This window comes from Hyperolius riggenbachi, chromosome 2 (genome assembly GCF_040937935.1).
Source record: "Hyperolius riggenbachi isolate aHypRig1 chromosome 2, aHypRig1.pri, whole genome shotgun sequence".
In the NCBI taxonomy this organism is placed as follows: domain Eukaryota; kingdom Metazoa; phylum Chordata; class Amphibia; order Anura; family Hyperoliidae; genus Hyperolius; species Hyperolius riggenbachi.
In genome coordinates, this window is record NC_090647.1 from 212,921,360 (window position 1) to 212,948,078 (window position 26,719).

Here is a 26,719-nt window from a genome sequence, read left to right on the forward strand (position 1 = left end):
TGGTACAAGAAACGGCGGAATAGTGATGAATAACGGCGAATCGCCAAACATACCTACCGCAATTGCCATCACCGCAGCATGTCGGGAACCTGGGCCACCCGCTCTGCTGTCTCTATGACAGCAGAGTTCCTGTGAGCTGGTCAGGAGCCGCTTTCATTGGCTCCTGACCCTGTCCATCAATGTAAGCCAATGGGAGCCACTTACGTTGATAGACAGGGTCAGGAGCCAATGAAATAGACTCCTGACCTGTTTGCAGGGCTCTGCCATTATAAAGAAGGCAAAGTGAGTGAGCTGCGGTGGGGAGATCGTCGGGAGCATGCGTTGAGCGTTGAGAATGCGTGGCGTCTGTGGATTGAACTCTACACCCTGGCAGCCAGGTAGCCATCAAAACAGGGCGTATATTTCAGTCATTAAGGTCCTTAAAGCAGATCCGAGATGAAAATCTAACAAGTAACATACATATATATATATATATATATATATATATATATATATATATATATATATATATATATATATATATATATATATACACATATATACATATACACATACATATATATATATATATATATATATATATATATATATATATATATATATATATATATATATATATATATATATATATATATATATATATATATATATATATATATATATATATATATATATATATATATATATATATATATATACACATACACATACATATACATACACACACACATATATATCTTATATAAAGTTTAGATAGTTTACGCAGCAAATCTAGCTGCAAACAGCTTCAACAGAATATGATTATTTCTTCCTGTGATACCACAGCAGACATGTTCTGTTTGTAAACATTACACACAGGCAAGCTGATCTGCATCGCCAGCCCTCAGCCTGTGAAAACCTAAATTCCCCCTCCTCCCCTCTGCCTCTGAAATCTCTGGCTAGTAACGCCTCCCCCCTCCTCCGGCCCAGACTGAGCTCCCATAAGCCCTTGCTACTGTCCGAAAATGCCAAGGCACTCTGAAAAGCCGTGGGCGATGCTTGTTTAGTTTATAGGAAATTAGAGTATTAAAACAAAAAAGTATTTGGCTTGAGGAATGCCCTATAAACTATATGAAAGCAACACAATTATGCAATGAGTAAAAAAGTTTCTCAGATCCACTTTGACCACTTGAGGACTCAGCCTTTACACAGAACCCATTTCCCCATTCTTTTCATGCATTGCGGTTGTGAATCAGTGAGCGATTGTGAGAGACTTATGCTGGGAATACACGGTTCGTTTTTGCCTTCGTTTAAACCTTCGATTCGTTCGGTAAACGAATCGAGTGTTGAAAACGTATGTGAAAATAGTCATAATCTCATTATAGTTTCGATTAATAGACCCCAAAAACGAACGACTAGTGATCGAACATGTTTGATATTATCTCTCTTTATCCATCTAATCGAGCCATTGGTAGGCTTGATGGCTGTTCAGATCGATTATACATTCGTTTATGCTAGTCCGTCCCTGTAAAAAGGGATTTTCGTTTCGTTTCTTTGCAGCCTTCGATCATTGGAAAAACGAAACCATCAGAATCGGAAAAAAAAACTAAACCGTGGGTGGTGATATTAACCGTATGACTGATTATTTCGGGATCGAAAAGGACAAAAGGCACAATCGAAACGAAGGTTTAAACGAAGGCAAAAACGAACCGTGTATTCCCAGCATTAGGCCTGGTGCACACCAGAGGAGTTTTTCTGAGCGTTTTGAGTTTTTAAATCTGCTGCTAATGTTATCCTATGTGTCTGTGCACACTGGAACAATGAGGTTTTGTAAAAAAAACCCATAGCATTACATTGTGAAGAGCTTTTGAAACCTCTAAAAGCTCTTCCCAATGTAATGCTGTGGGTTTTTTTTACAAAACCTCATTGCTCCAGTGTGCACAGACACATAGGATAACATTAGCAGCAGATTTAAAAACTCAAAACGCTCAGAAAAACTCCTCTGGTGTGCACCAGGCCTCACTGACAGAGACGCACACACAAATAGACACACACACACACACAGAGACACACACACACACAGAGACACACACACACACACACAGAGACACACACACACACACAGAGACACACACACAGAGACACACACAGAGACACACACAGAGACACACACAGAGACACACACACGTACGTGTCTTTACAGAGCATGCTGGCTCAAATTGAGAGATTTCAGCCTTAAGGCAGTCACTTGCACAATGGGACAGTGTAATGCAATCACTGCTTCAATAACAAAATATGAGGTACAAGGTGACAGATGGTACAATATGTTCATAGAAGAATGTAGCCAGCCATGAGCTAGCATATCCAGTTATTTAACAGGAACCTTTACTGACCGTGTATAGGAAGGCATTGCTGACAACCTTCTGAAAAAACTAGTTGCGTACGGTCACTGCATTAAATGCTGTATAGGTTAATGACCTGGAATTATGCATTTACTGAAGTCGGGGAAAGCTGTATACTTGTTCCAAGTGTTTAGAAAATACTGAAGTCAGGGAAGAAACAAGACAATGAGAATTTTCACAAGAGCTGTGCATTAGCATATTTCCATATATACCTTAATTTTACTATTTATTTCTAGGGTGTCCTTTCCACTAGCCATCTAGTGCTATGAACCCAACATTGAAAAGTAATCACAGAACAAGAGAATGGTTAAACCCAGGTCACATGGTCACATGACTGATATTCGCCAACCCATGTCCAGTGCAGGAGAAGATCGGCACTGCATCCAATGACACTCTGCTCTGTAGAGCCTTATAGGAGGTGTCATGTCCAGAACCTTGGCCTGGCTGACTGGGGTCCATAGAGCATAGGTCAGCCAGGCGTTTAGAATGTTTGGTCAATTTTAATGCCTGCTGCTACACAGTACAGTGGATATGGGGGTGGAAGTGAGAAGTACAGCTTAAAGCACACCCGACCTGAGGCAAAGCTACCCAAGGAAAACACAGAGGTATGTTCATGCTGGATTCACATACCTTTGTGTGTTGTCCATACCTCTCCTCATATCACCATCAACTTTGCAGAGCTTTTAGAACAAGCACTTAGACAAACGATTTTTAATTGTTTATTTTAAGGAAAATAATGCATAAAAAACTAAATGCAGAAATGGAACTGATTGATACATCAAAAATAAAAGGAATAAAAGTGAAAATAATATAGTATAATGTCCGAGTTGTGTATCAAATTACCATGCCCTTTGCAATGGTAAGTCCAAACAGAAGATACAAAGTTGTGAATAGTCCAAGGATGAAAAGCCTAGATCCTTAAGGTAATATGGATACTGGCTGGGACTAGGGATGATCACCGATATGAAAATTATCCCAAGTTGATGCAAATTGCTATGCAAATCTATGCAGCTTGAAAATGGACCAATTAATTTAAACCTAGGTTTTCAAACTGCATACATTTGTATAAAAATTTGCATAATTTCAGAATAATTTGCATCTCATTGATCATCCCTAGCTGGGACTCTATGCCAGCCTGTGTCCAGCAGTTTTAACTCTCCCTGGTGGAGATGGTAATGGGAGATGGGCAGGGTTGGCTACATGCTCCAGCTCCCTCCTCTGTCATGACAGGCAGAAAAGAATATGAAATACCTTGTTTGATCGTATCAAGGTTGCCTTGCCTTGGGTCATGTTGGCTTTTAGGTCACAGTTAAAATGGATAAATAATAAGAGTTTCCCATTTGTCATTCTGTTTAGCTCCCCTGCTATACAGTAAAGCAATTTAGGTTATACAACTACATTCCCCTTTTAAGCTTTGAGTTTAGCTTTAAAGGACACCTGAACTGAGAGGGATATAGAGGCTGCCATATTTATTTCCAGTTGCTTGGCAGTCCTGCTGATCATTCTGGCATCAATGGAGTCTGAATCACACACCTGAACAAAGCACATACTAATCCAGTCAGATTTCAGTCAGAGCCCCTGATCTGCATGCTTGTTCAGGGTCTATGGCTATGGGGTATTCGAGACAGAGGCTCAGCACAGCAGCCATGAAATCTGCACAGCAGCCAAGAAATATGTCCAGATCACTCTCAGTTCAGTGGTATAAGTATTTGCCTTATGCAGGGATCATTAGCTCACCTTAACTGCTGCCTTTGAGAGCCATGACTGGCTCATAGACGAGTGAACCTGTTAATCATCCTATTTACTGGATGAAACATAATAAATAAGGCTCTTAACACAAACAAGAAGAACAAGATATACTGTATTAACTCGCAAGGTTGGGACATAGTGTAGCATGTTGTTGCATAAAGATGAGATCTGCAATATTATGTTAACATCAGCAACTTCTATTGGCCTCCACATTTATGAAAAGGAACACCAATTTTGCAGGACAGAATCTGACTGACTGCTGAAGGTTATAAGAACAGGTTTTATTTTGACTATGATGAGAGAGTCATAAAATGTTCACTACAGGAGACACCACATAGAATACAATCCAGATTAGACTTACCAGTATACATTATTTGTAAGAATCCTTCAGGAACGCTCCTGTGTAGCCACCCTGAAGAATGACTTGCGAGAATCATTTGACTTACCGGGTAAGATACGTCCAACAAGAGCATCTAACAACCAGAAGGCCTTCTCTTCATCTTTAGTAACCAGAATGAGGTATCCCGTGATAAAATTCATACCCTGTCACCAGATGAGAGCAGAACATCTATATTAAATATTTTTTTTCCCCATCATAAGATTTTATTGGCATCAATTGGGCATGGCAGGCAAATAATAACATCAAAGCTGCCATTTGTGCATTATACAACAGAAGTAATACAAATATATTGATACATAAGGATATTTACATGCATAGTGTGTTCAATCTTCATCTACCTTCAATGTTTTTCCCAAGTTTCAAGTGGCCTTATCCTCTAGAAGAGCTCTTTCACATCCATGTACTTGTACTTTAAAGGACAACTGAAGTGAGTGATATGGAGGCTGCCATATTTATTTATTTTAAGCAATACCAGTTGCCTGGCTGTTCTGCTGATTCTCTGCCTCTAATACATTTAGCCATAGACCCTTAACAAGCATGCAGCATATCAGGTGTTTCTGACATTGTCAGATCTGACAATATTACCGGAATGCTTGTGTCTGGTGTGATTCAGACACTACTGCGGCCAATTAGATCAGCAGGGCTGCCAGGCAACTGGTATTGTTAAAAAGGAAATACAGCAGCCTCCATATTCTTCTCTCTTCAGTTGTCCCTTAACTTCTATCTTCATGCTGAAGCTTATTTTGCTCAATCTCCTCTCTGCCATCTCTACATACGTAAATATTTTACTAACCTCATCTAAGCTTTCAGGTCAGAGGTACAGAATGAACGGACTTGCTTTCTGCTAATTGAGAAAATCACATTACCCTCATCTCACACTTTTTCTAAATGCAGTACAGTATCCTGTAAATTGTAACACATTTGTTAAAGGTTACCTGTAGGGTGACAAATGCACCGAATGAGTACTCCCCTTGCCACTGGGAAGCCTCTGGGTCCTCCAGAGGCTCCCCCCCCCCCCCCCCCCCCCGTCCTCCTCCACTGGGCTGTTCAAGCTCTGTGTCCCCTGAATGACCACCTCAGTAGCACGAAGGGTTCCAGGGAAAACAAGGCTTTCAGGCTTCAGCGGAAAACAAACAAACCTGATCAGGTCTGTCATACTGCACATGTGCGAGCCATCTGCACCTGCGCAGTAGCATGGACCCAAATTGCCTCTGTTTTTACCACCAAAACCCGAGCAGGTCTGTGCTACCATGCAGGTGCAATGTGGCCGCAATATTAGGTCTTCTCAGGGACAACGGGAAAGCCTCTAGAGAGGGATCCAAAATGTTAGGTTGCAAACCTCATAGGTTTGCTTTAAAATTGACAGTTGAACTTTCAGTTCTAGTAAAACGGGCATGGAAAAACAGGATATAATTAGTAATTCATCCCTGCATTTGGATTTCAAGAATTCAGCTGATAATGGCAAACGGCCTGGAAAAACTGATGTTTTATAAAGATAGGGCCGCTACTGCGGAAACACTCCCATTCACTTTAATCCTAATTCCAAGGACCTAGTGCAGCAGCTAACAAGCCCTCTGCTCCATTCCATACAAAAATGTGCAAGAAAAACTGTACCAACCCCAATGCTGGCAAGCCCTACATAACTGGTCATTTAGGCATTCCTTAATATACAGTATTAGGAAACATACCATGATAAACACTAAAGGCACTTTTAAACAAACTGTGTGTTAAAGGAATACTATCGATACCCAAGTGTTCTAAAATGACAGTGTGCAAATAATGTCTAAGTAGCTGTGTAAACATTTTCCTACTTTTCATGTTAAATATCAGAGGCAAAAGCTGTAATTTATTGAGGGTAGGATTTAGCTATATTGGGACAAATCAATTGCAGAAGGGGTGTCTGCTTCAATGCACAGCCAGAGTTGAATATCAGACTACAGAAAGCAAATATCAAACATATCAAACTCTGAAAGCAAAAACAGTATGAAAAAGCTGTGAGAATTAGTTACATTTCCCCTGCTCTCTTCAGACACGTCAGTCAGAAACAGAGCTCCCAACAGCTGCAGCTCCTGTGTCCTGTCTCTCTCTGTCACACACAGAGCTACACATAGAGTTAACTGATCAAGTGTGAGGGGAATTTCCCCTCTCCTCATGGCTCAGTTTTGGCATCAGTAAAGTTTGAATGTATTTTGATAACAGTAAACAAAGAAGTTGCTACTAAAATGTATACACCAGTACTTAGCAGCACTTCCCAAACAATTCCTGTGTCAATTGAAAAAAATATGTGAATCGATCGTATTTCTTTAAACCATTTAGCTGCCAGTGCAGTTTCTAGGCTAAAATGCACCCAGGGCGAGGGTGTAAAAATTGCGCCCCTCCCCCCCCCCCCCGAAGCAAGGTATGGGTGCCCGCAGTGTAGGTTAGCCAGGTCTAGTTGCATTCAGTATAGATTCCCCCAGAATAGGTACCCCAGTATAGGTAGCCAGCTATAGGTCCCCCCAGTATAGGTAGCCAGGCATAGGTGAGCCAGTATAGTTGCCTCCGGTATGGGTTAGCCAGGTAGGTGCCCCCGGTATAGGTAGCCAGTATAATTGCCCACAGTATAGGTTAGATAGGCAGGTGCCCCCAGTACAGGTTAGCTAGATGGGTGCCTCTAATATAGGTAGCCAGAATAGTTGCCCCCCGCATAGGTTAGATAGGTAGATGCCCCCAGTATAGGTTAGTTAGGTAAGTGCCTCCAATATAGGTAGCCAATATAGTTGTCACCTGTATAGACTAGCTAGGTAGGTAGGTGCCCCCAATACAGGTTAGATAAGTTAATGCTCCCACTATAGGTTAGATAGGAAGGTGCCCCCCAGTATAGGTTAGGAAGGTGCCCCCAGTATAGGTTAGATAGGTAGGTGCCCCCTCAGTATAGGTTAGATTAGGTAGCTGCCCCCCAGGTAAGATAGGTAGCTGCCCCCCGTATAGGTTAGGTAGGTGCCCCCAGTATAGGTTAGATAGGTAGCTGCCCCCCAGTATAGGTTAGATAGGTAGCTGCCCCCCAGTATAGGTTAGATAGGTAGGTGCCCCCCAGTATAGGTTAGATAGGTAGGTGCCCCCCAGTATAGGTTAGATAGGTAGGTTCCCCCCAGTATAGGTTAGATTAGGTAGCTGCCCCCCCGTATAGGTTAGATTAGGTAGCTGCCCCCCAGTATAGGTTAGATTAGGTAGGTGCCCCCCAATATAGGTTAGATTAGGTAGGTGCACCCCAGAATAGCTGCCCAAGGGTCATTGGGTTGCAAAATAATGTAACTGAACGAGAGCATTCCTTTAAACCATTTAGCTGCCCAAGAGTCATTGGGTTGCAAAATAATGTAACTGAACGAGAGCATTTCTTCTACAAGCGTCCAGGAAATAGCAGCGGCTCACTGGCAGTTAGTGGACAGCTGTTTATGTGCAACAGCCTTAAAGGGAACCTGAACGGAGTAAAATTGTTTACAAAAAAAAAAACATAACAAAACACATGATGTAGCTGCAAATGAATATTACATACTTACCTCACCATCAGTTCCTCTCAGAAGCTCACCATTTTCTTCTTACAGTGATCCCTTCCAGTTCTGACAAGATTTTGTCAGAACTGAAATATACCAGTTATTATTATTATTATTTATTGCATTTATAAAGCGCCAACATATTACGCAGCGCTGGACAATAAATAGGGATACATACAATATTTAGGAGGGACATACAGCAAAATGACAATACCTGAATACAAGAAAGACCAGATCATGCAGCACAGTAGGAGTACAAAGTAATGGTTAGTCACTGGAGGGGAGCATGGAGATTAGGCAAGTTAGGTTCCCTCAGATGCATAGCATGGGTTTGCAGTAATGGAGGTGCATGATCAGGTAGGACACGAAAGGAGGAGGACCCTGCCCAAAGGCTTACAATCTAGAGGGAGAGGTAAAGACACGGAAGGTAGGGGACCAGAGTTCAGCTGTGGGTTTAGAGCACTTGTGAGGGGTAGTAGGCCAGAGTGAAAAGGTGAGCTTAGAGGGCTTTCTTGAAGCTGTTGAAGGCGGGGGCTGCCCTAATGGGTGTAGGTAGGGAGTTCCATAGTGTTGGAGCAGCTCTTGAGAAGTCCTGGAGGTGTGCATGGGACTGGGTGATGCGGTGGGCGGCTAGGTGAAGTTCATTGGAAGAGCGGAGTGAGCGGCTAGGTGTGTACCTCTGAGTAAGATCGGAAATGTAGGTTGGACAGGTTTTATGGACAGATTTTTAGGTCAGACACAGTATCTTGAATCTGATTCTGGACTGGATAGGAAGCCAGTGGAGGGATTCAAGGAGGGGATCCGCCGTGGTGGAGCGATGGGAGCAGTGGATAATTCTGGCTGCCGCATTCATGATGGACTGCAGTGGGGCTGTTCGGGTCATAGGGAGACCAGACAGCAGGGCATTGCAGTAGTCAAGGAGGGAAATTATGAGGGCATAGATGAGGAGTTTGGTGGTGGCAGAGGTCAGGAAAGGGCGAATCTTACAGATGTTACGATGGTGGAAGTTGCAGGACTTTGTGAGGTTTTGGATGTGGGGAGTGAAGGAGAGTGCGGAGTCCGGAGTTGCTGTCAGTTATATATCAGCTGCAGTCAGTTACAACTGAATGTGCAAGGTAATGTCCATGTCTCCCTATGGCTCAAGTGGGTATATAACAGTTTAACAGTATGCTGACCAGGAAGCCGTTATGGGGTAATGGCCATTTTCAAAATGGAGGACAGAGAATTCCATCAATCACAGTGGACAAACAGGACACAGGAGAGGAGAAAGATTGATGAGCAGACTACATGGGAGGTAAGTATGACCTGTGTATGTTTATTTTGACTTTTTATTTTCAGTTCAGGTTCTCTTTAAGATCAGCGTTTTCTGGTGTCCTTGCACTGCTGACAGGTATAGCAGCATGAACAGTATTTTTTTGCTTCTGTGCTGAAGTTAGTTCTGAATATAAAAGATTTAACACATTAAGGCAATTGAGGGTTGCAAAGAGGCGTGGTAATTGATGGTCGTGTTACTACAGCTGCATGAAGCAATCACAGCAAGGCTTTTTTTTTTATTTATTTATTTTTTAATAAATCTAGGATAACCTGGTTCTTTAAAGAACAAAAGAAAACTGTGGGCTCCTGTATGTGATTGCAATCACCCAATGCTGATGTACTAACCTCTCAGCAACCACCCAGTGAGTTCTAGTGTGAATTGGGGAGGGGGAACACTTTTACCACCACATAGGCAACTTTTAAAAGATTCAGGGCAGATCTGCGGAATCACCTATGATCAGACACATGGTGTAGAAAGTCTGACAAGTCATATTGGGCCTGAAGCACTAACTAGCAGTAATTCCATGTAGAGACAGAGCACAGCAATATTACCGGTACTACCTCTAAATGTGTCATGGTACTGCTGTATATTGCCTGGCTTTTCCTGCAATATATCTCTTATCATGTATGCTGTGCAAGTGCCACTTCACATAGAAAAGACGCACTGCCCGTTAAAGCCATACAGTGAGGCATACAGTACAATAAAAGTAATACATGCCTCACTGCCACTGTAAATGCACAGGTTACTCAGTTAATGCACCGCATACCGTGTTACTGTGTTGGAACCCACCGCACTCTAAGGCCCCGTTCACATCACAAACGCGGATGGCCATGCGTGCAGAACGCAACGCATGCGAACGCACGCCATCCGCGTTTCTATGCGTTGCGTGGCTGATCCCATCACTGAAAAGTGAATGGGACAGCCACGCGTTTTGGCAAAAAATGCGTGCAGCATGCGTTCCCGGACCGCACAGGTCCAGAACGCATGCAGTGTGAACATCAGACAGTGCACTCTATGCAATGTCTGATGTCCTGCGTGTCGTCCACCTGCACGCGTTTCCAAAACGCGCCTGGAAACGCGTGCAGTGTGAACGGGGCCTAAGTGGAACGCCCCATAGGGATATTACTGCATTGTGTTGCAACACAGTGATACTGTGATGCAACGCAACGGAATCAGTGTGGAAGGGCCCTATGTGTGAACTATCTGTAGTACTCTTGTTTATGTCACTCAGGTTACAAGGGGAAGAGGAGTACTGTGTCCTAAGGACACTACCTGGTGGAAGAAGTGAAATGTTACTGCCAACAAGCACAATTATCCTTCATTTCATTATTTAAGAGACTCTGACTGAATGTGATAACCAAAGACTGATAACACTAGTGGGAAGTTCACACTGTGCTTCCCTGGCATTAATGCCACACATTAAAAACCCGCTGCCTGTGAAATCCCGATCTGTGGCAATGCAGCAGTAGACACAAGAGCGCAGCAAGGCAGGGAAGTAAAGTAAACATGGCAAAAGCTGTATACCGTAAATAAATAAATAAGTCAAAACAAAACATGTGCACAGCAGCCAAGCGTGGGGGAACGCCGGTGCTCAAGTGTCCAAACAGGCTTTAAAGCAGTCCTACAGAAACATTATATGCCTGTTTAACAAAATCTGTTTGAACGTAGCCTAAGTATATTTACTCTGTCTAAACCGTGACCGGCCAAACATACTTGTGTGCATTAAGCAGCAGAGAAGTGTGAACCTTCTATACAGAATAAGTAAGGTGTATCGCAAGTGGTGCAATGTACGATTTTCTGCGCATGCAAATCTGGTTCATATGGAGTAGCGCATTCAGCAATTCAACTGATTTTCAATAAGCAGATAATGAACTGCCTGTCAGACCGTTTCCTGCCGATCACATCTAAAAGTGCTCATTAATGGTACAATCTGCCCAACGATCAATCATTACATTGATTGTTCCAAATGATTTTTTTAGTCTGCTCAGATTATTAAATGTTCCTATCTGTTGGTAGCCCAAACGATCAATCACAACGATTGAATCAGACAATCCATGGTTTGGGGGAATGTACCATTAAGGAGCACCTTAAAGAGACTCTGTAACAAAATGTTCAGCCTTATTTCTTCTATCCTATAAGTTCCTATACCTGTTCTAATGTGGTCTGTCTTACTGCAGCATTTCCTAGTTGCACAGTGGCTGTATAATCTCTGTTATATAATCTAATCTTTCTTTTGTCAGTTTTCTCGGCTCAGGCAGGAATGTGCTGCTCTGCTGTGATAGGTAGAAGCTATACACACCCTCTCCACACCCCCTCCAGGCTCTGTACGAGTCACAGACTGAGCTTCTCTCAGCCTACCACAAGCTTTTAGTAGCCATGTCTTGTTTGTAAACACTGCCTAAAACTGGCAATTACAAGCCAGGATTGCAGCAGGGAGCGGCAGAAACAGCAAAGAGGGGCCCAGGAGAACATAATGTATAGAATGGTATGCTTTTTATTGTAAGAATTTTAGAGTACAGATTCTCTTTAAAAGCACATCAAAGCTGGCTGGCAATGGCTATTTGCACAGTATAAAGGTCAAGACCTGGCAATATTAACCTTAAGCCTCGAACACAAGTGAAATAAGTAATGCCCCAACAATCATTGCTTTAACATTAGGGTGCCATTTTTGGGCTATGGGTGCTGTATAGACTTTCTATTCAGCGACAGCCGAGCAGTGCGTGCGGTTCAGTGGAGAAAGGAGATGGGAAGACGAGCAGCAAGCATCCTCCTGCATTGCAAGGAAAAAAGTGCGCATACATTACTTGCTTAGCGATCCAACACAGCTGGACCTTGTTTTATAACTTTTATTTAACAAGTCAGGTAAGCTGTCCCACTTCAGTTTTATAGAATGCCATTTTCTAATTTTGGGTTGGGGAGGGGGGGTCCCTCTGTAAATAGATTGTATACAGCACTCTCGCCATGCAGTGATATGTTCCCGATTCGCATCCGAGCCAGGACACTATCTGCATGGAGTCTATATGTTCTCCCTGTGTCTATGTTAGCTTCCTCCCATATCCCAAGAATATACAGATAACTTAAAGTACGTCCCCCTAAATTGGCCCTTAACTAAGATGGACATAGGACTATGGTAAGGATTAGACTGTGAGCCCCTCTGAGGACAGTTAGTGACACAAGTATATACTCTCTAAAATGCTGCAGAAGATGTCAGCACTATATAAATTTTAATATAATGATAACTTACATTCACACCCCCAGTCCTACAGAGACAGACAGAAACGGCAGCTGTAAGGAGTCTTTATTGCACACAGCAAAGTCCTCTGTGTGCCACTACAATGTGGACACTCGCGTAGCATCAGCTCTGACAGGTTTTCAAAAGCTGGTCACATATCACGTGCTGCCTAATTTATTAAGTGGTATCTGAACTTCATAAATGGGTGCAAAAGAAAAAATAAATCACCTCTTGCATTTGGCAGAGGAAAGGAAGCAGACAGACAAATGATCTTGGAAACTAAAAAATTCTTCCAATTCATTTGGCTGACTTATAAAAAGGAGCACCTTGTTACTGTGTCACTGCACAATTCTAAACATCACTGAAATGTACCCAAGTACTTCATAAATAAACGTAGCAGCAATGCTTGCCAGGCCGATACTGTGCTAGACTCTGGTCATCATCAATGCCATTCTGCAGCATTAGAAATCTGGGGAAAGTGTCCCAAACAAAGTCTTCCTTCTTGAGTTGAAGTTATAGAATTTGCAGTTCATTAAACACCCTTTTACCGATCTTGTACCTAGGCTATATTATAGAAGTGCAATAAAATCTAATGGCATTCACATTACAAGCTGCTTTCCTTTTCAGGAGACTTCTTTGGGATACTCTGCACGCTCTGGCTCCTGGTGTAGAAAAGAATGCAAGCTAGGAACACTTGGCAACTTTACAGCTGCAGCCATAGAGACAGAGCGTTGCCCAGTTCCCAGGCAGGGGAAGCAGAACATTCAGAGGCCTCACAGCCTCTAGTCACTCAGCCAGAGTCCTGGACTGGCCTAAAAGCTACAGGCTGGTTTCTAAGTCATATACACAGAACATTAAGTAAGGTCGCATTCACAGTGGGACGTTATGGCCTCATGTCATAAAGTCTTAAGGTGCATACACACATCAGACTATAGTCTTTGGAAAATGAAAGATCACAGACCAATCTTACCACCCTTCATGTAGTATGAGAGCCATACTCTACACAGTCTTTTCAATGGAGCTGAACTCCACATCAGAAAAAACTCTTTGCAAGATGCTGCACACACATATACTGTACAGACACAAAAGATCAGTATCTGCAAAAGATCTGTTCCTGCCAAAAATCCATTCCTGCAAATTGCAATGATAATCTATGAGATCTGCAGATCACCATACACACATGATTTAACTGACATTCATCTGCAGATCAGATCCACCAGGATGGATTTTCAGCTCTGCAGATGATTGCTTGATCTGCAGATGAATGTCAGTTAAATCATGTGTGTATGATGATCTGCAGATCTCATAGACTATCATTGCAATTTGCAGGAATGGATTTTTGGCAGGGACAGATCTTTTGCAGATACTGATCTTTTGTGTCTGTACAGCATCCGTGTGTGCAGCATCTTGCAAAGAGTTTTTTCTGATGTGGAGTTCAGCTCCATAGAAAAGACTGTGTAGAGTATGGCTCTCATACTACATGAAGGGTGGTAAGATTGGTCTGTGATCTTTCATTTTCCAAAGACTATAGTCTGATGTGTGTATGCACCTTTATAAACGCAGCTTACCGTACTGCAATGCTAATCCTATGGGCTGTTCACAGTGCGACGTTAAAGTCGCGTTAATAAAAATGTTGCGTTGTGGTACAGCCTTACATCAACACTTACTTCACTCAAAGCAACACACATTAAAAACGCATAAATGGAATGGTTTTCAAGGCTCTGCTATGAAGAAAAAAAAGGGGGGGGGGGGGGATTTCAATCTGATTTCAGCAGAAATGTGTTCAAATATCAATGGAAATGTATCTACTACTAGCTTTTAAAGGATTGCTGCAGTACAAAGTTATGTGGCCATCAAAAAGAAAAAAAACAAAAGAAAAAAAAAAAAAAAAAAAAAAAAACACTTGCATTTAATCAACCCAGTCAATAAAAACAAATTACCTTTCCTGCTCAAGATTCAATCGTTAATTTGATTGAAATAGATTGACTGAGGCCCACATTTTAATTGATTTTCAGTTTGATGCTTTTATTGAATCAAATGTGTTTAAGGTGCATACACACATTCCAATTTTGATTGGCCAATCACTGACCACTTTTTTCGCCTCCATGTAGTAGGAGAGCCAACTTTGAATACTATAAACATATTATGTCTGTGAGCTCTCATACTGCATGGATGTGGTAAGATTGGCCAATCAAAATTGGATGCGTGTACCAGGCTTTACACGATGTGTCATAGCAGATCACAGTGACATTGAATATCGACCGCTGATTGCTTCCATGGTGTTCTACCTTGCATTACCACCACTGGTATCTTTGTGTGGGAGGGGTGGGATGTCAGATATATTTAGGGTTTTACAGCAAGTGGGTAAGTAAATTACATTTTTCCCTTGTGAAGTATTATTATTGCTAGTAAAAAACAATAGTGCCATAGGTATTACATTTGAGCACATCAGGTGGTTTTATAGAGACGAGGTGGCACTAGGGTTATACAAAAGCCATTACATGTGCCCCAATTACAGAGCAATTCAATGCACAAAACCAAGTATCCCTCTTAGCAAAGCCCTGAATGAAGAGGCTTTAAAAATATAACAGTGTACGTCGATGTTAATAGTGCAAGGCTGGCTTTAGGTAAATGGCAAGAGACACGTGCCTTGCTTATCAGTGTTGGTTTTGTCATTGTGCACACGCCTGACCAACACTGGCTTCTCATTGTATTAACCTTGGCTGCCAGCGATGATGAATAGTACCTGCAGTAGAAAGGGGGAAGCTGCCCAACACACGGACTATATGGAGAATAGAAGGAAGTACTAAAATATTCAGCGATTCAATTATTAGGACAGTCTCGTAGCTCTTGTTCAGTACTTTCATCCTGATCCAAATGAGTCTATGAACTACATTATGTACCATGGTATTTATATACCATATTATAGAGTATATGTAAGGCCAGAACCCAACGCCTGGCCATTACCTGACTTGGCTGGCTAATTTCCAAAGTGGGCAAGATCCGACTTGCAATATATTGTAGCGAGTGAGGGCAGAGCAGAGTCTGTCCCCCTCCACATCTGTCTATGTCCCCTCCCCTCCATGCCACTCATCACCACTGTCCTCTCCGCACCTCTCTGTATCGATCTTCACCTCTGTCCCCCTCTGCATCTCTCCGTGTCCCCACCATGCCACTCTGCACTGTCCTCTCTTCACCTTTCTGTATCGATCTTCACCTCTATCCCCACTGCATCTCTCCGTGTCCCCTCCATGCCACTCCGCACTGTCTTCTCTTCACCTTTCTGTATCGATCTTCACCTCTATCCCCACTGCATCTCTCCGTGTCCCCTCCATGCCACTCCGCACTGTCTTCTCTTCACCTTTCTGTATCGATCTTCACCTCTATCCCCACTGCATCTCTCCGTGTCCCCTCCATGCCACTCATCACCACTCTCCTCTCTGCATCCCTCTGTATCGATCTTCACTTTTACCCCTCTGCATCTGTGTCCTCTCTATGCCACTCATCACCACTGTCCTCTCTGCATCCCTCTGTATCGATCTTCACCTCTACCCCTCTGCATCTCTCCGTGTCCCCTCCATGCCACTCGTCACTACTGTCCTCTCCACACCTCTCTGTACCGCTCTTCACCTCTGTATTTCTCTGTGTCCCCTCCATTCCACTCGTCACCACTGCCCTCTCCACACCTCTCTGTACCGCTCTTCACCTCTATCCCTCTCTGCTCTGGGAGCAACCCAGAGATCCCCTTTATTTGTATTTGCTGGTGATTTTTATTGCAACCCTTAGGCGATGGTTTCCAGAGCAGTGTATAGTGGGCATACTCAGCGGAATGCTAGTTTCTATCATAAAACTGCAGCCATAACAACCAGATGATTGATAGCATAAAGCGATATACATCACTACAAAATGTACAGAATGACAAACCTGTATGTCTGCTGTATCATGGAACACATGGCAACACAAAATAAACAAACAATGAAGTCAGACCTACCTGGCAATATCCAACACTTTTATTATGATAGCCATAGGCCACTAAAACATTGTGTAGCGTCGCCTGTAAAGATGGACTTGCATCTTTTTTAAACTTCACATTGTCGGGAAATGTTCTGTTGAGATCTATAGGAACAAATGAAGAAGTGAGGATTTACTACTTGAAGGTTATACAGACTCTGTGAAATTCTCTTAGGCGGGCTCCCATAACAGCTTTATACTCAACTCTTTTCATGCGCCTCTACATTTGCACGCACCACGCTTTAAAGGACAACTGTAGTGAGAAGTTAATGCAGGCTGCCATATTTATTTCCTTTTATACAATACCAGTTGCCTGGCAGTCCCGCTGGCCTATTAGGATGCAGTAGTTTCTGAATCACACCAGAAACAAGCATGCAGCTCAGCTAAGCTAAACCTGATCTGCTGCATGCTTGTTTAGGGTTTATGGCTAAAAGTATTAGAGGTAGAGTATTAGCAAGGCAGCCAGGTAACTGGTATTGCTTAAAAGAAAATAAATATGGCAGCCTCCATATCCCCCCCCCCCCACGGGCCTTGTATCCTTACCGCTCCTCCTGCTAGACTGCAGCATTATAGAACAGCAATTCACAATTCGGGGGGGGGGGAGAAGTTACCACTTAAGATCCGATTGATTATTTTGTCGACAGGTGCTCATTAACGGTATCATTTTTTCATCAGATGTGATCTTTCTATGCACTTTTTACAACCCAAAGTAATCGAAAGGTAATGCTCCATTGTTCCCACAAACAGGTCAATTAGGGCATTTTCCATTTTCAGATACGATCGTAAAATCCAATTTGCGGATCGACAGAATTTTCAGTTCTAATCAACCAAAGAATCGCTCCACATCGATTTTTACCAAATACTGCGCTGTTTTATGTACAATTCGATCAGAAATATATACTTGAAAAATCTGATGAAAATATTGTACCGTTAATTGGTACCTTAAAAGCTGAAACTCAATACAACATTCACTCCCTATTAACTAACGATCAAATAAAAATAATGAGATTGCCCGATGATTGGATTCTTCCACTGATCATTGGAAAGTAAAGGGAAAATAAGATTTTACCACCTGTTAGAAAGGGGTTCTTCGCATTTAAAGTGTTTAACCTCCTTAGCGGTAATCCTGAGTCCTGCTCGGGACAGAAATCTGCAGCTAAGAGTGGTAACCCCGAGCTGGATCCATGGAAGGTGTGAAATGTGCAGGGCTGTTCCAGATCTATCTAGCAGTAGGATTTTTAGGGTCTAAAACCATGTGAAAGAAATTGCACCGCTTTCAGACACTAAAATCCGTAAATAATCATAACCTCAGGGAGGTTAACATGTGAAATATCTTACCACAGGACGTTGTTACGCTGCTCAGATGTGATGCTGGGGGAGGGGCATCACTCGAGTGTCAGATATTGGTAAAGCTGCACCATGCTGGATCTTTAGGTTGAGGCAAGGGACGGAGGGACGGACGGACGGACGGACGGACGGACACACACACACTAAAGCAGGCCATACACTGGCTCGATTCCCGGCCGTTTCGACAGCTGATTCGATTCTGGGATCGAATCTGCTGCCAATCGTTCGCGGTAAACGCAGCCGCCGATCCGATTTCCTCCCAAAATCTGATCGGTCCGTCGATCGCGCCGTGCGGGAAATTACCTTCGATCGCCCGCGGGTAAAGTGCGCGTCGCTAGCGGCGGCCGATCCGATCAAGTATACATTACCTGAGGCTGGCTCCCGGGCGTCTTCTCTGCATTGCACGGCTCTGTTCCGGCTCCATCCGTCCCGGCGCTTCCTGTGTCACTGCAGTGACCAGGAAGTTCAAATAGAGGGCGCTCTATTTGAACTTCCTGGTCACGGAGTAACACAGGAAGCGCCGTAATGGAGCCGGAACAGAGCCGTGCAATGCGGAGAAGAGGACCCGGAGCCAGCATCAGGTAATGTATACGGGGGGGGGGGGGGGGGGGACAGGCGGCAGGAGCAGCTCAGCAGATGGTGAATCGGTTTCAGGCTGAAATCGATTCACAATCTGTTTGCAGTAAAGGCAGCCATACGATCCCTCTCTGATCAGATTCGATCAGATAGGGATCTGTCAGCTGGTCGATCTAATGGCACATCGACCAGTGTATGGCCACCTTTAGGTTCACACTAGATTCTCGCTCAAGCCAGTTAATCTAGCGTGTGTACGTAGCTTTACTCTAGGTAAAGCAGGCCATACACTGGCTCGATTCACGGCCGTTTCGACAGCAGATCCGATCCTGGGATCGAATCTGCTGCCAATCGCTTGCGCTAAACGCACCCGCCGATCAGATTTCCTCCCGAAATCGGATCGGTCCGTCGATCGCGCCGTGCGGGAAATTACCCTCGATCGCCCGGCGGTAGGAGCGCGTCGCTTGCGGCGTACGATTCGGGCCCGATCCGAGCATGTATACATTACCTGAAGCTGGCTCCGGGGTCCTCTTCTCCTCGCTGCACCGCATTTCCGCATGTCCCAGTGTACGCTTATACTTCCTGTGTCACTCCGGTGACCAGGAAGTTGAAATAGAGGGCGCTCTATTTGAACTTCCTGGTCACGGAGTAACACAGGAAGCGCCGGGATGGAGCAAGAACAGCGGTGCGGTGCAGTGCGGAGAAGACGCCCGGGAGCCAGCCTCAGGTAATGTATACGGGGGGGGGGGGGGGGGGGGGGGACAGGCGGCAGGAGCAGCTGAACAGATTGTGATCGGTTTCAGGCTGAAATCGATTCACAATCTGTTTGCAGTAAAGGCAGCCATACGATCCCTCTCTGATCAGATTCGATCAGATAGGGATCTGTCAGCTGGTCGATCTAATGGCACATCGACCAGTGTATGGCCACCTTTAGGGTACAGTGAGGCACAAATGGTTGGACTCGATAGACTCAATGATTCAACCTAATAGATTCAATATTTTTTCACAGAATGTAATCAGTGTGTCAATCTGCCAACTCCTCTGGCAGATTACTGAATTGAAACATTTTGAAACAATTGAAACTCCTCAAGCAGATCACCGAAATGGGTATTTTTAGAAGAATTTTAGCAACCTTTGTTTCATTAGAATAGATCTAGGATAGTTTATAACAACTAAATGTAACACTGCCAGTCCCTTTCAGTAAGTAAAACAATCAAACTAAAAAAATGCCATATGTGGTTGCCATGTGAAAGCAACAGAAAAGCAGGAAAGAGGCGGTGCACCATCCTGGTCTTACCTGTGACAACAAGATCCACAAGCTTTGCATTCTTCTTTCCCTCTGCTAATGCACTGTGGAAGTATCCGGGATTCCTCTCCATCTGAGCCTGCGCTCCACTTACTATCATCCATACCTGACAGCGATGTTCATTAGGAATGCCTTTCCTAATATATCTCTTTACTGGAACAAAAACAGCAAGAAGGGTAAGGTATTTCTAACCCCTGCTTATCTTCTGCTTCTGTAAGAATGTCTGCAGAGCTCTTATTTTCCCAGGAAACCAATAAGCCATTTTAGAAAAAGTGTAGCTCGGAAATTTACGCATCAATTTTCTACTGTATAAAATCTATGCATTCAGTTCAGTGATAACTAATTATCTGCACACATTGTTATGACTTTAAAAATGATTACTTCTAAACCGCAAAATATTAAAGGCCCGTGTTACACTTATTTTTTGCGTTGCCATGGTCCTGCCGCATTACATCGCAAAAAATGTCAAATGACCGAGTCGCAGAATGTGGTGACAGGGCAATATGCTCCCTGTTCAGTGAAGTAGTCCCTTCTGGGCATGAAGTATGTCACTGGGATTCCCGTCGGTCTGTGCATGTGCATCACTGAACTCCATCGCATACATGACGTGCGGCGCCCATAGACTTCCATTACAGCAGGCTCAGTGCGTTCAGTGCAGTGTCTGCAGCAACACCCTGCAGCCCTTGCATCAGATCGCATACTTCAGGCGCACCATAGATAGTGAGCAAGGCTCCGTAGACTTGCATTGCTTTTGTGGCCCCTTGCGTTAAAAAAGGGTAACAAGGCAGAATTCACCCACAAGTGTAAAATGGGCATTTGATTAACTCAACTGTGCTACCTGCAGCATCAGATACAAGCTTGTTTGAACAGACTTGTGACTAAACATTACTAAGAGCTGGTTCAGATGGACGGTTGACGCCATCTGTCCTTGAGAGGAATTCATTTGGATGCGTTTAACGCCGATTGCGCGAATGTCGTGGTCGCAGGTAACAGTTACCATATCAACGCTCAAAGTGCGAGTATTGCCAATTACGCTAATGGTGCAACTTACGGTAACCTGCTTCGAGTAGGAACAATAGTTTAGATGCAGCTTCATGCCATAAAACCCAAAGTCATTTACATTGCATTTTATTCTGAAACAAATTTACATCATATATATGCGTATACCTTTTATTTTAGAGTTATTGGTGTCCGTTTATACTTCATAAACTTTTGCACACCTTATTTGTATAGTTAATAAATAAAAATGACTACATACCTTTAAGGCTTTTCTCCACCGCTGTGGACTTTTGCATGAGTTTTGACCATTTTATAGCCCTCCGGGTGAGTACTACCAGGTATCTGGAATGAAAGTCTTCATAGGATGTGTAATCAAATTCTTCAGGCCTCTCAAATCCATAAAAATCAATCCTAAAAAAGTTGCAAAAATCAGTAAAACTTCTTAAACGTATTCTTCTTCTTCTTCATAATAATAATAATAATAATAATAATAATAATAATAATAATAATAATAATAATAATAAATTATTATTATTATTTATACTAATAAACTTGTTCTTATTCACTTCTTATTAGTAGTAATAAAAGTTCTAAGTTTTTGTCCCAGATAGCACACAAATGGTAAGAATCAAAATGTATTCGACTAGTGCGACCGAAGTCACGCCCAAAATTATTTATGGTACACATGGCAAGGGTAATAGTGCAGTTAACACACTTAAGAACAACATTTAGGCTACTTAGACACCAGGACGTTGCGTTTAGGGGACGTTATAGGGCACATAACGTGCCCCTAACGCAACGCCTGGTGGTGTTGGAGGAGGACGCTACCAAGAGCCGCATTACAAGCAGCTCTTGGTGCGCCTGCTCTGTCGGAGGCGCTGCGGAGAACACGTGAGCGGAGCTCTCCGCATCACGTGGTTCCGCCAGCCAATCAGCGGCCGCTCCAAAGAGTAAACACTGCAAGTGCAGTGAATGCCAAGTTCTCTCCCTGCCTCCTCTCCGCCCCTAAAATAAAAAAAACACCGTACTGAGCATGTGCAAACAGTCTAACGCGGCTTAGCCGCGTATAAAGTACTGCATGCAGTACGTTGTCTTGACGTGAAGCGTTACTGTGTAACGCAACGGGGACACTGTGGACAGCCCATTGATTTTTCGCAGATTGCAATTCACGGATCCGTTGCATGACAAATGGGACCGACTCTTATTATAAAATAGGATCCGTTTACTGTCAGTTTAGCAATGAGTGGAGAACAGACAAAACAAGGTCAGTTCTCAGCTCAAGTGGGAATACAGCCTAACACTATACGCTGAAAAACATGTTGCGTTTTACCATTCCATAGCAATGCATTGTGAAAGAAACTTTCAGTAAAAACACATGACATGAACTGAGCCATAGAGAAACATGGATATTACCTTGCACATCAGTTTTTTCAGTTATAACTGCCAGAAACTGATGTAGTGTAAAGCCTCATTCACACCTAAAATCGAAAATGCAAACATTTTGGTGCGTCTTACCCTCTCCCCCCCTCCTGGCGCTCCACTGCGCGCTGCGTATCTGGTTAAAGCGCTTTTGCAGAGCGGTTTTGTAATTCACTCCCTGATGCAAGTCAGGAAGTGAACTCTTTGACCCGGAAAAGAATGTATTTATTCTAAAAAACGCAAATGCAATCGCTGCATGAAGCGGTTTTGTGAGCGTTTAGCGCTCTTCCTATACCTTCCATTATAGCAAAAACGCCACAAAAAAAATAAAATAAAAAATAAAATGGTACAGGCACCGCTTTGCTCAACGCACAGCACACGAACTGCGCTGATATGAACCTTCCCATAGAGATTCATTGAACAAGCTTTTGTGGGCAATTTTAAAGATCGCCTGCGCTTGAAAAACGCCCCTACTGTAAACGAGCTCTAAAAGGCCCCTAACTGCAGCAGACATCTATAGGAGTTTGTGTTCCCGCATCCATATGCCACAGACGGCTAAAGGCATTTTAATACAAAACTACTTAGGCGGTTACGTTTCCCCATATTCCTGTGCTGCAGAATTAAAGGGAACCCGAGATAAGGGGTATATGGAGGCTACCATATTTATTTCCTTTTAAGCAATACCAGTTACCTGGCAGTCCTCCTGACCCTGTGTCTCTAAGGGCTCTTTCACATTAGGGCAGATTTTGTGCGTTAACGCAAATGGCTAACGTTTGCGTTAACCAATGTAAAATGAAAGTCCATAGACTTTCATTTTACCTTTCACACCCGACGCTGCGTTTCGATGCGTTGCGGTTCCGACGCACCTGGGCGCAGTATTTCGTCCAACGCACCCGCGAGACGGCGTTTTCCGCCGGGTTTAATTACCAGCTACCGCCGCTGATTGTGTCGCACCGCAGATACCCGATGACACGCCGCAGGCAGACAACGCGTGCAGGAGAACGGCTCCTGCACGCGTTGTCTAATGTGAAAGAGCCCTTACACTTTTAGCGATAGACCCTGAACAAGCATGCAGCAGATCAGGTGCTCGGACTCGGCTGACTCAGGTTTTACTGGATTAGCCATATGCTTGTGCCAGGGTTTTGAGTCACCCTACATATGCCAGAAGACTAACAGGACTGCGAGGCAACTGGCATTGTTACAAGGAAATAAATGACGGCCTCCATATCCCTCTCACCTCGGGTTCCCTTTATGTAAAGGTTACTGCACAGCTATGCAGCTTGAAAATGGACCAATCAAAATCTTCCACTACAAGTTTTGATTAGTCCATTTATATTTTAGATTTGCACTATAATTAGCATAAGTCTGTATCATAATTCTCAATAAATTATTTGCACCTACTGACTAATGAGGACTTTGGTACATGAAGATTTGGGCAAGACGTGTTTAGACATTTAATAATCACAATTAATAAACAAACCAGCACTGGTGTGTAGTTTTTTTTGAAAAATGTCTGGCAGACTTAGGGCCTGTACACACTGCTGCGCTTGCGCTGCGCTTTTCAAATCGTATGCGCTTTTTAATCGCAAGGTCTTTTGAAAAATAATGAAAATCGTGGAGACCTGCACACACTGGTGCGATGCGCTTTTCCTATTCTCATGAAGGCTTGCGATTTAAAAATCGCATGCGATTTTAAAAGCGCAGCAGTGTGTACAGGCCCTAAGGGTTACTAAGGTGATACCTTCATACCTCATAACTTTGAGACAAGAAACGCGGACATCTTTAAGACACGCCCCTGCCTCACCTTCATTCACACCCTCACCACACTTCCAAGGATGCAAAGGTAGTCCCCAGCTAACAAAGGGATAGGGACTGTAGGTTCGTTCTCAACCTGAATCCATTCTTAAAGTGGACCTGAACTCAGAACTCCTCTCTGCTCTAAAAGATACACAACATCATAATACCCTTTATGCAAAAAACATGTATTTGTTACAGCTGAGCTGATACAAACCCTAAAATAAATTTGCACAGTGTCTACTTCCTGATTCATGGAAGCAGACATATTGTTTACAGCCTGTGCTTTCAAATGGGCTTATCTGCCATAGGCAGTCATGTAACACAGGGGAGGGATCAAATTACAACGTGTGATTAGACACAAATGAGGAGGAATTAAAAAGGCTAAACTCTCTAAATGCATACAGGGTTCATTTCTCTACGCTAACCTTCTGTCCTGAGCAAGAGTTCAGGTCCACTTTATGCCGGAACACTGTCATCTGTGTTCTCATACCTCCTCTGTGCCTCCATTGTCCCCCCCCCCTCTGTGTCACCTCTGCCTTCAGCGTCCCCCTTTGTACCACCCCTGCCCCCACTATGTCACCTCTGCCTCTTTCTGTTTTAGTGAATATAGTAATGTGCTAATTTCACTTATAGAAAATTTTGTGTCAAATTTTGCAATTACTATCAAGCGTATTTAGGATTTTGATGAATTGTTTTCATGTAATCCACCCAAACTTCCAGAAGATCCCGACACAGCATCACAGGTTTGCTTTAAAATGTGTATGCAGAACACGGAATTGGCTACATAGTGTACCGCAGCAAAATGTCAAATTATCGCTGGCAAACGAAGTGCAATCGCCCCCAGTGTGAACCAACCCTTATCCTTGTAGTCCGCCATGCAATTGTTGGCAGTTATGTGCTCTGCATTTCCGGCATGAAAGATGAATGCTTTAATAAAGAACATTTTTACGAGTCTACAGACAAAGATTAAATAAGAGTAAAGACTATTATGCCATTTTCCTTGCTGTCATTTTGATTGGTTTGCTTGACTAGATGCTGAGTTACATACTGGTTATACATCTACAACTGGAGTAAGCAGAACACTATAACGAAGCTCAGAGCAACTCATTTCTGGGTCTGCATCAAAGCAAAACAGACAAAGCACAGCTCCGGCGTACCACATCACAAATGCTGCTTCAGCCCCAGCATTTGGCCAGCTGCAAGTACAATGCAGAAACAAATGATAGAAGCAGGTAACTGCTGCACACACACCATATGTGTTTAGAAAACATTTGCCAACTTCTGTTTTTTTTTTTTTATTGCACAATAAATGTGACACAGAACAAATGCTGCTATCAAGCGCACAAATATTGCACTCATTTACCTTGTGATAAAATGACAGTTTCTTAAAGGACCACTATCGTGAAAAAAAGTAGGCAGTTAAAATCTGACAGAACCGACAGATACATCTCTTCATGGGGGGATTCTCAGGGTTTTCTTTGTGTTTTACAGAATTTTCTGAACAGCAGTTTAACTGCCAAATAGTAAGATACCAGCCAGCCCCTTAATCACATGCACATTATTTTGTCAGTAGACTTTGCAACTGCTGTTCAGGAAATGCTGTTGAAACCAAACAAAACCCTGAGAATGACCCATGAGGAGATGGACTGGCCCAAAACCTGTCTTTTCTGTCAGATTTTAACTGCCTACTTTTTTGCGATTGTGGTCCTTTAAAGAGAAACTCCAACCAAGAATTGAACTTTATCCCAATCAGTAGCCGATTTCCCCTTTTACATGAGAAATCTATTCCTTTTCACAAACAGATCAGGGGGCTCTGTATGACTGATATTGTGGTGAAACCCCTCCCACAAGAAACCCTGAGGACCGTGGTACTCCTGGCAGTTTCCTGTCTGTGAACCTTGTTGCATTGTGGGAAATGGCTGTTTACAGCTGTTTTCAACTGCTAAAAAAGCATGCAGCAGCTACATCACCTGCCAACAGTAAAAATGTCACCATGTAATAAATATCAGAATGTAAATCAGGGATTTAAAAGATTTTACAATGGGCAAACACTGACTAAATAATTTATACATAATTATTGTAAAAAATGAAGCACTTTTTTATTACATTATTTTCACTGGAGTTCCTCTTTAATACTGTAACTGTGTTTAAACTGTAACAGTACATTTACAGTTGAATCCCTTTATAATAGACTCCAAGAGACCGGGCAAAGTAGTTTACTGTATCAGAAGTCTACTACATCAGAAATCATACTCAAGTACATAAAGAATACTATAGCACTGTATCTTAATTTAATCAATAATTGGGAGTCATTTTTTCTTTTTAATGCTTCAGCAAGCAAGCACAGGGTGTCCAAATTAGATTAGAATGCACAGTGCTCAATTTGCAGGCAATAATCACGCAACAGCTTGCACAGTAAGCATAGGTCTCACCAGATAATGCAGGTATAGTACTTATAGTGTGCTCCTCTGCTGGATGATACAGTAGGGTTGCAGTCATGCGCAAGCAAGTCACAGAAGTTAGGCAATTCCTTCAGGAATCCACGCAGGGCCAGAGTATTGTGCAGATCGCGAGCAGGCTACAAGTGGCTGACAGCCTGCCCGCCCTCGGGTTAGGAGTCTCTTAAAGAGAAACTCCGACCAAGAATTTAACTTTAT

At 43.1% G+C, this 26,719-nt stretch overlaps 1 protein-coding gene across 1 annotated transcript in view; it reads right to left on the reverse strand.

The window, feature by feature from the left end:
• Positions 1-26,719, reverse strand: part of GRTP1 (growth hormone regulated TBC protein 1) — a 69,385-nt gene that overhangs the window by 26,343 nt on the left and 16,323 nt on the right. The window contains exons 3-6 of the mRNA XM_068265263.1: positions 21,106-21,257; positions 19,839-20,000; positions 16,602-16,726; positions 4,577-4,673 (exon numbers count right to left, since the gene is read on the reverse strand). Of these exons, the coding sequence (XP_068121364.1) occupies positions 4,577-4,673; positions 16,602-16,726; positions 19,839-20,000; positions 21,106-21,257 (536 nt within the window). The remainder of the gene's footprint in view (positions 1-4,576; positions 4,674-16,601; positions 16,727-19,838; positions 20,001-21,105; positions 21,258-26,719) is intronic.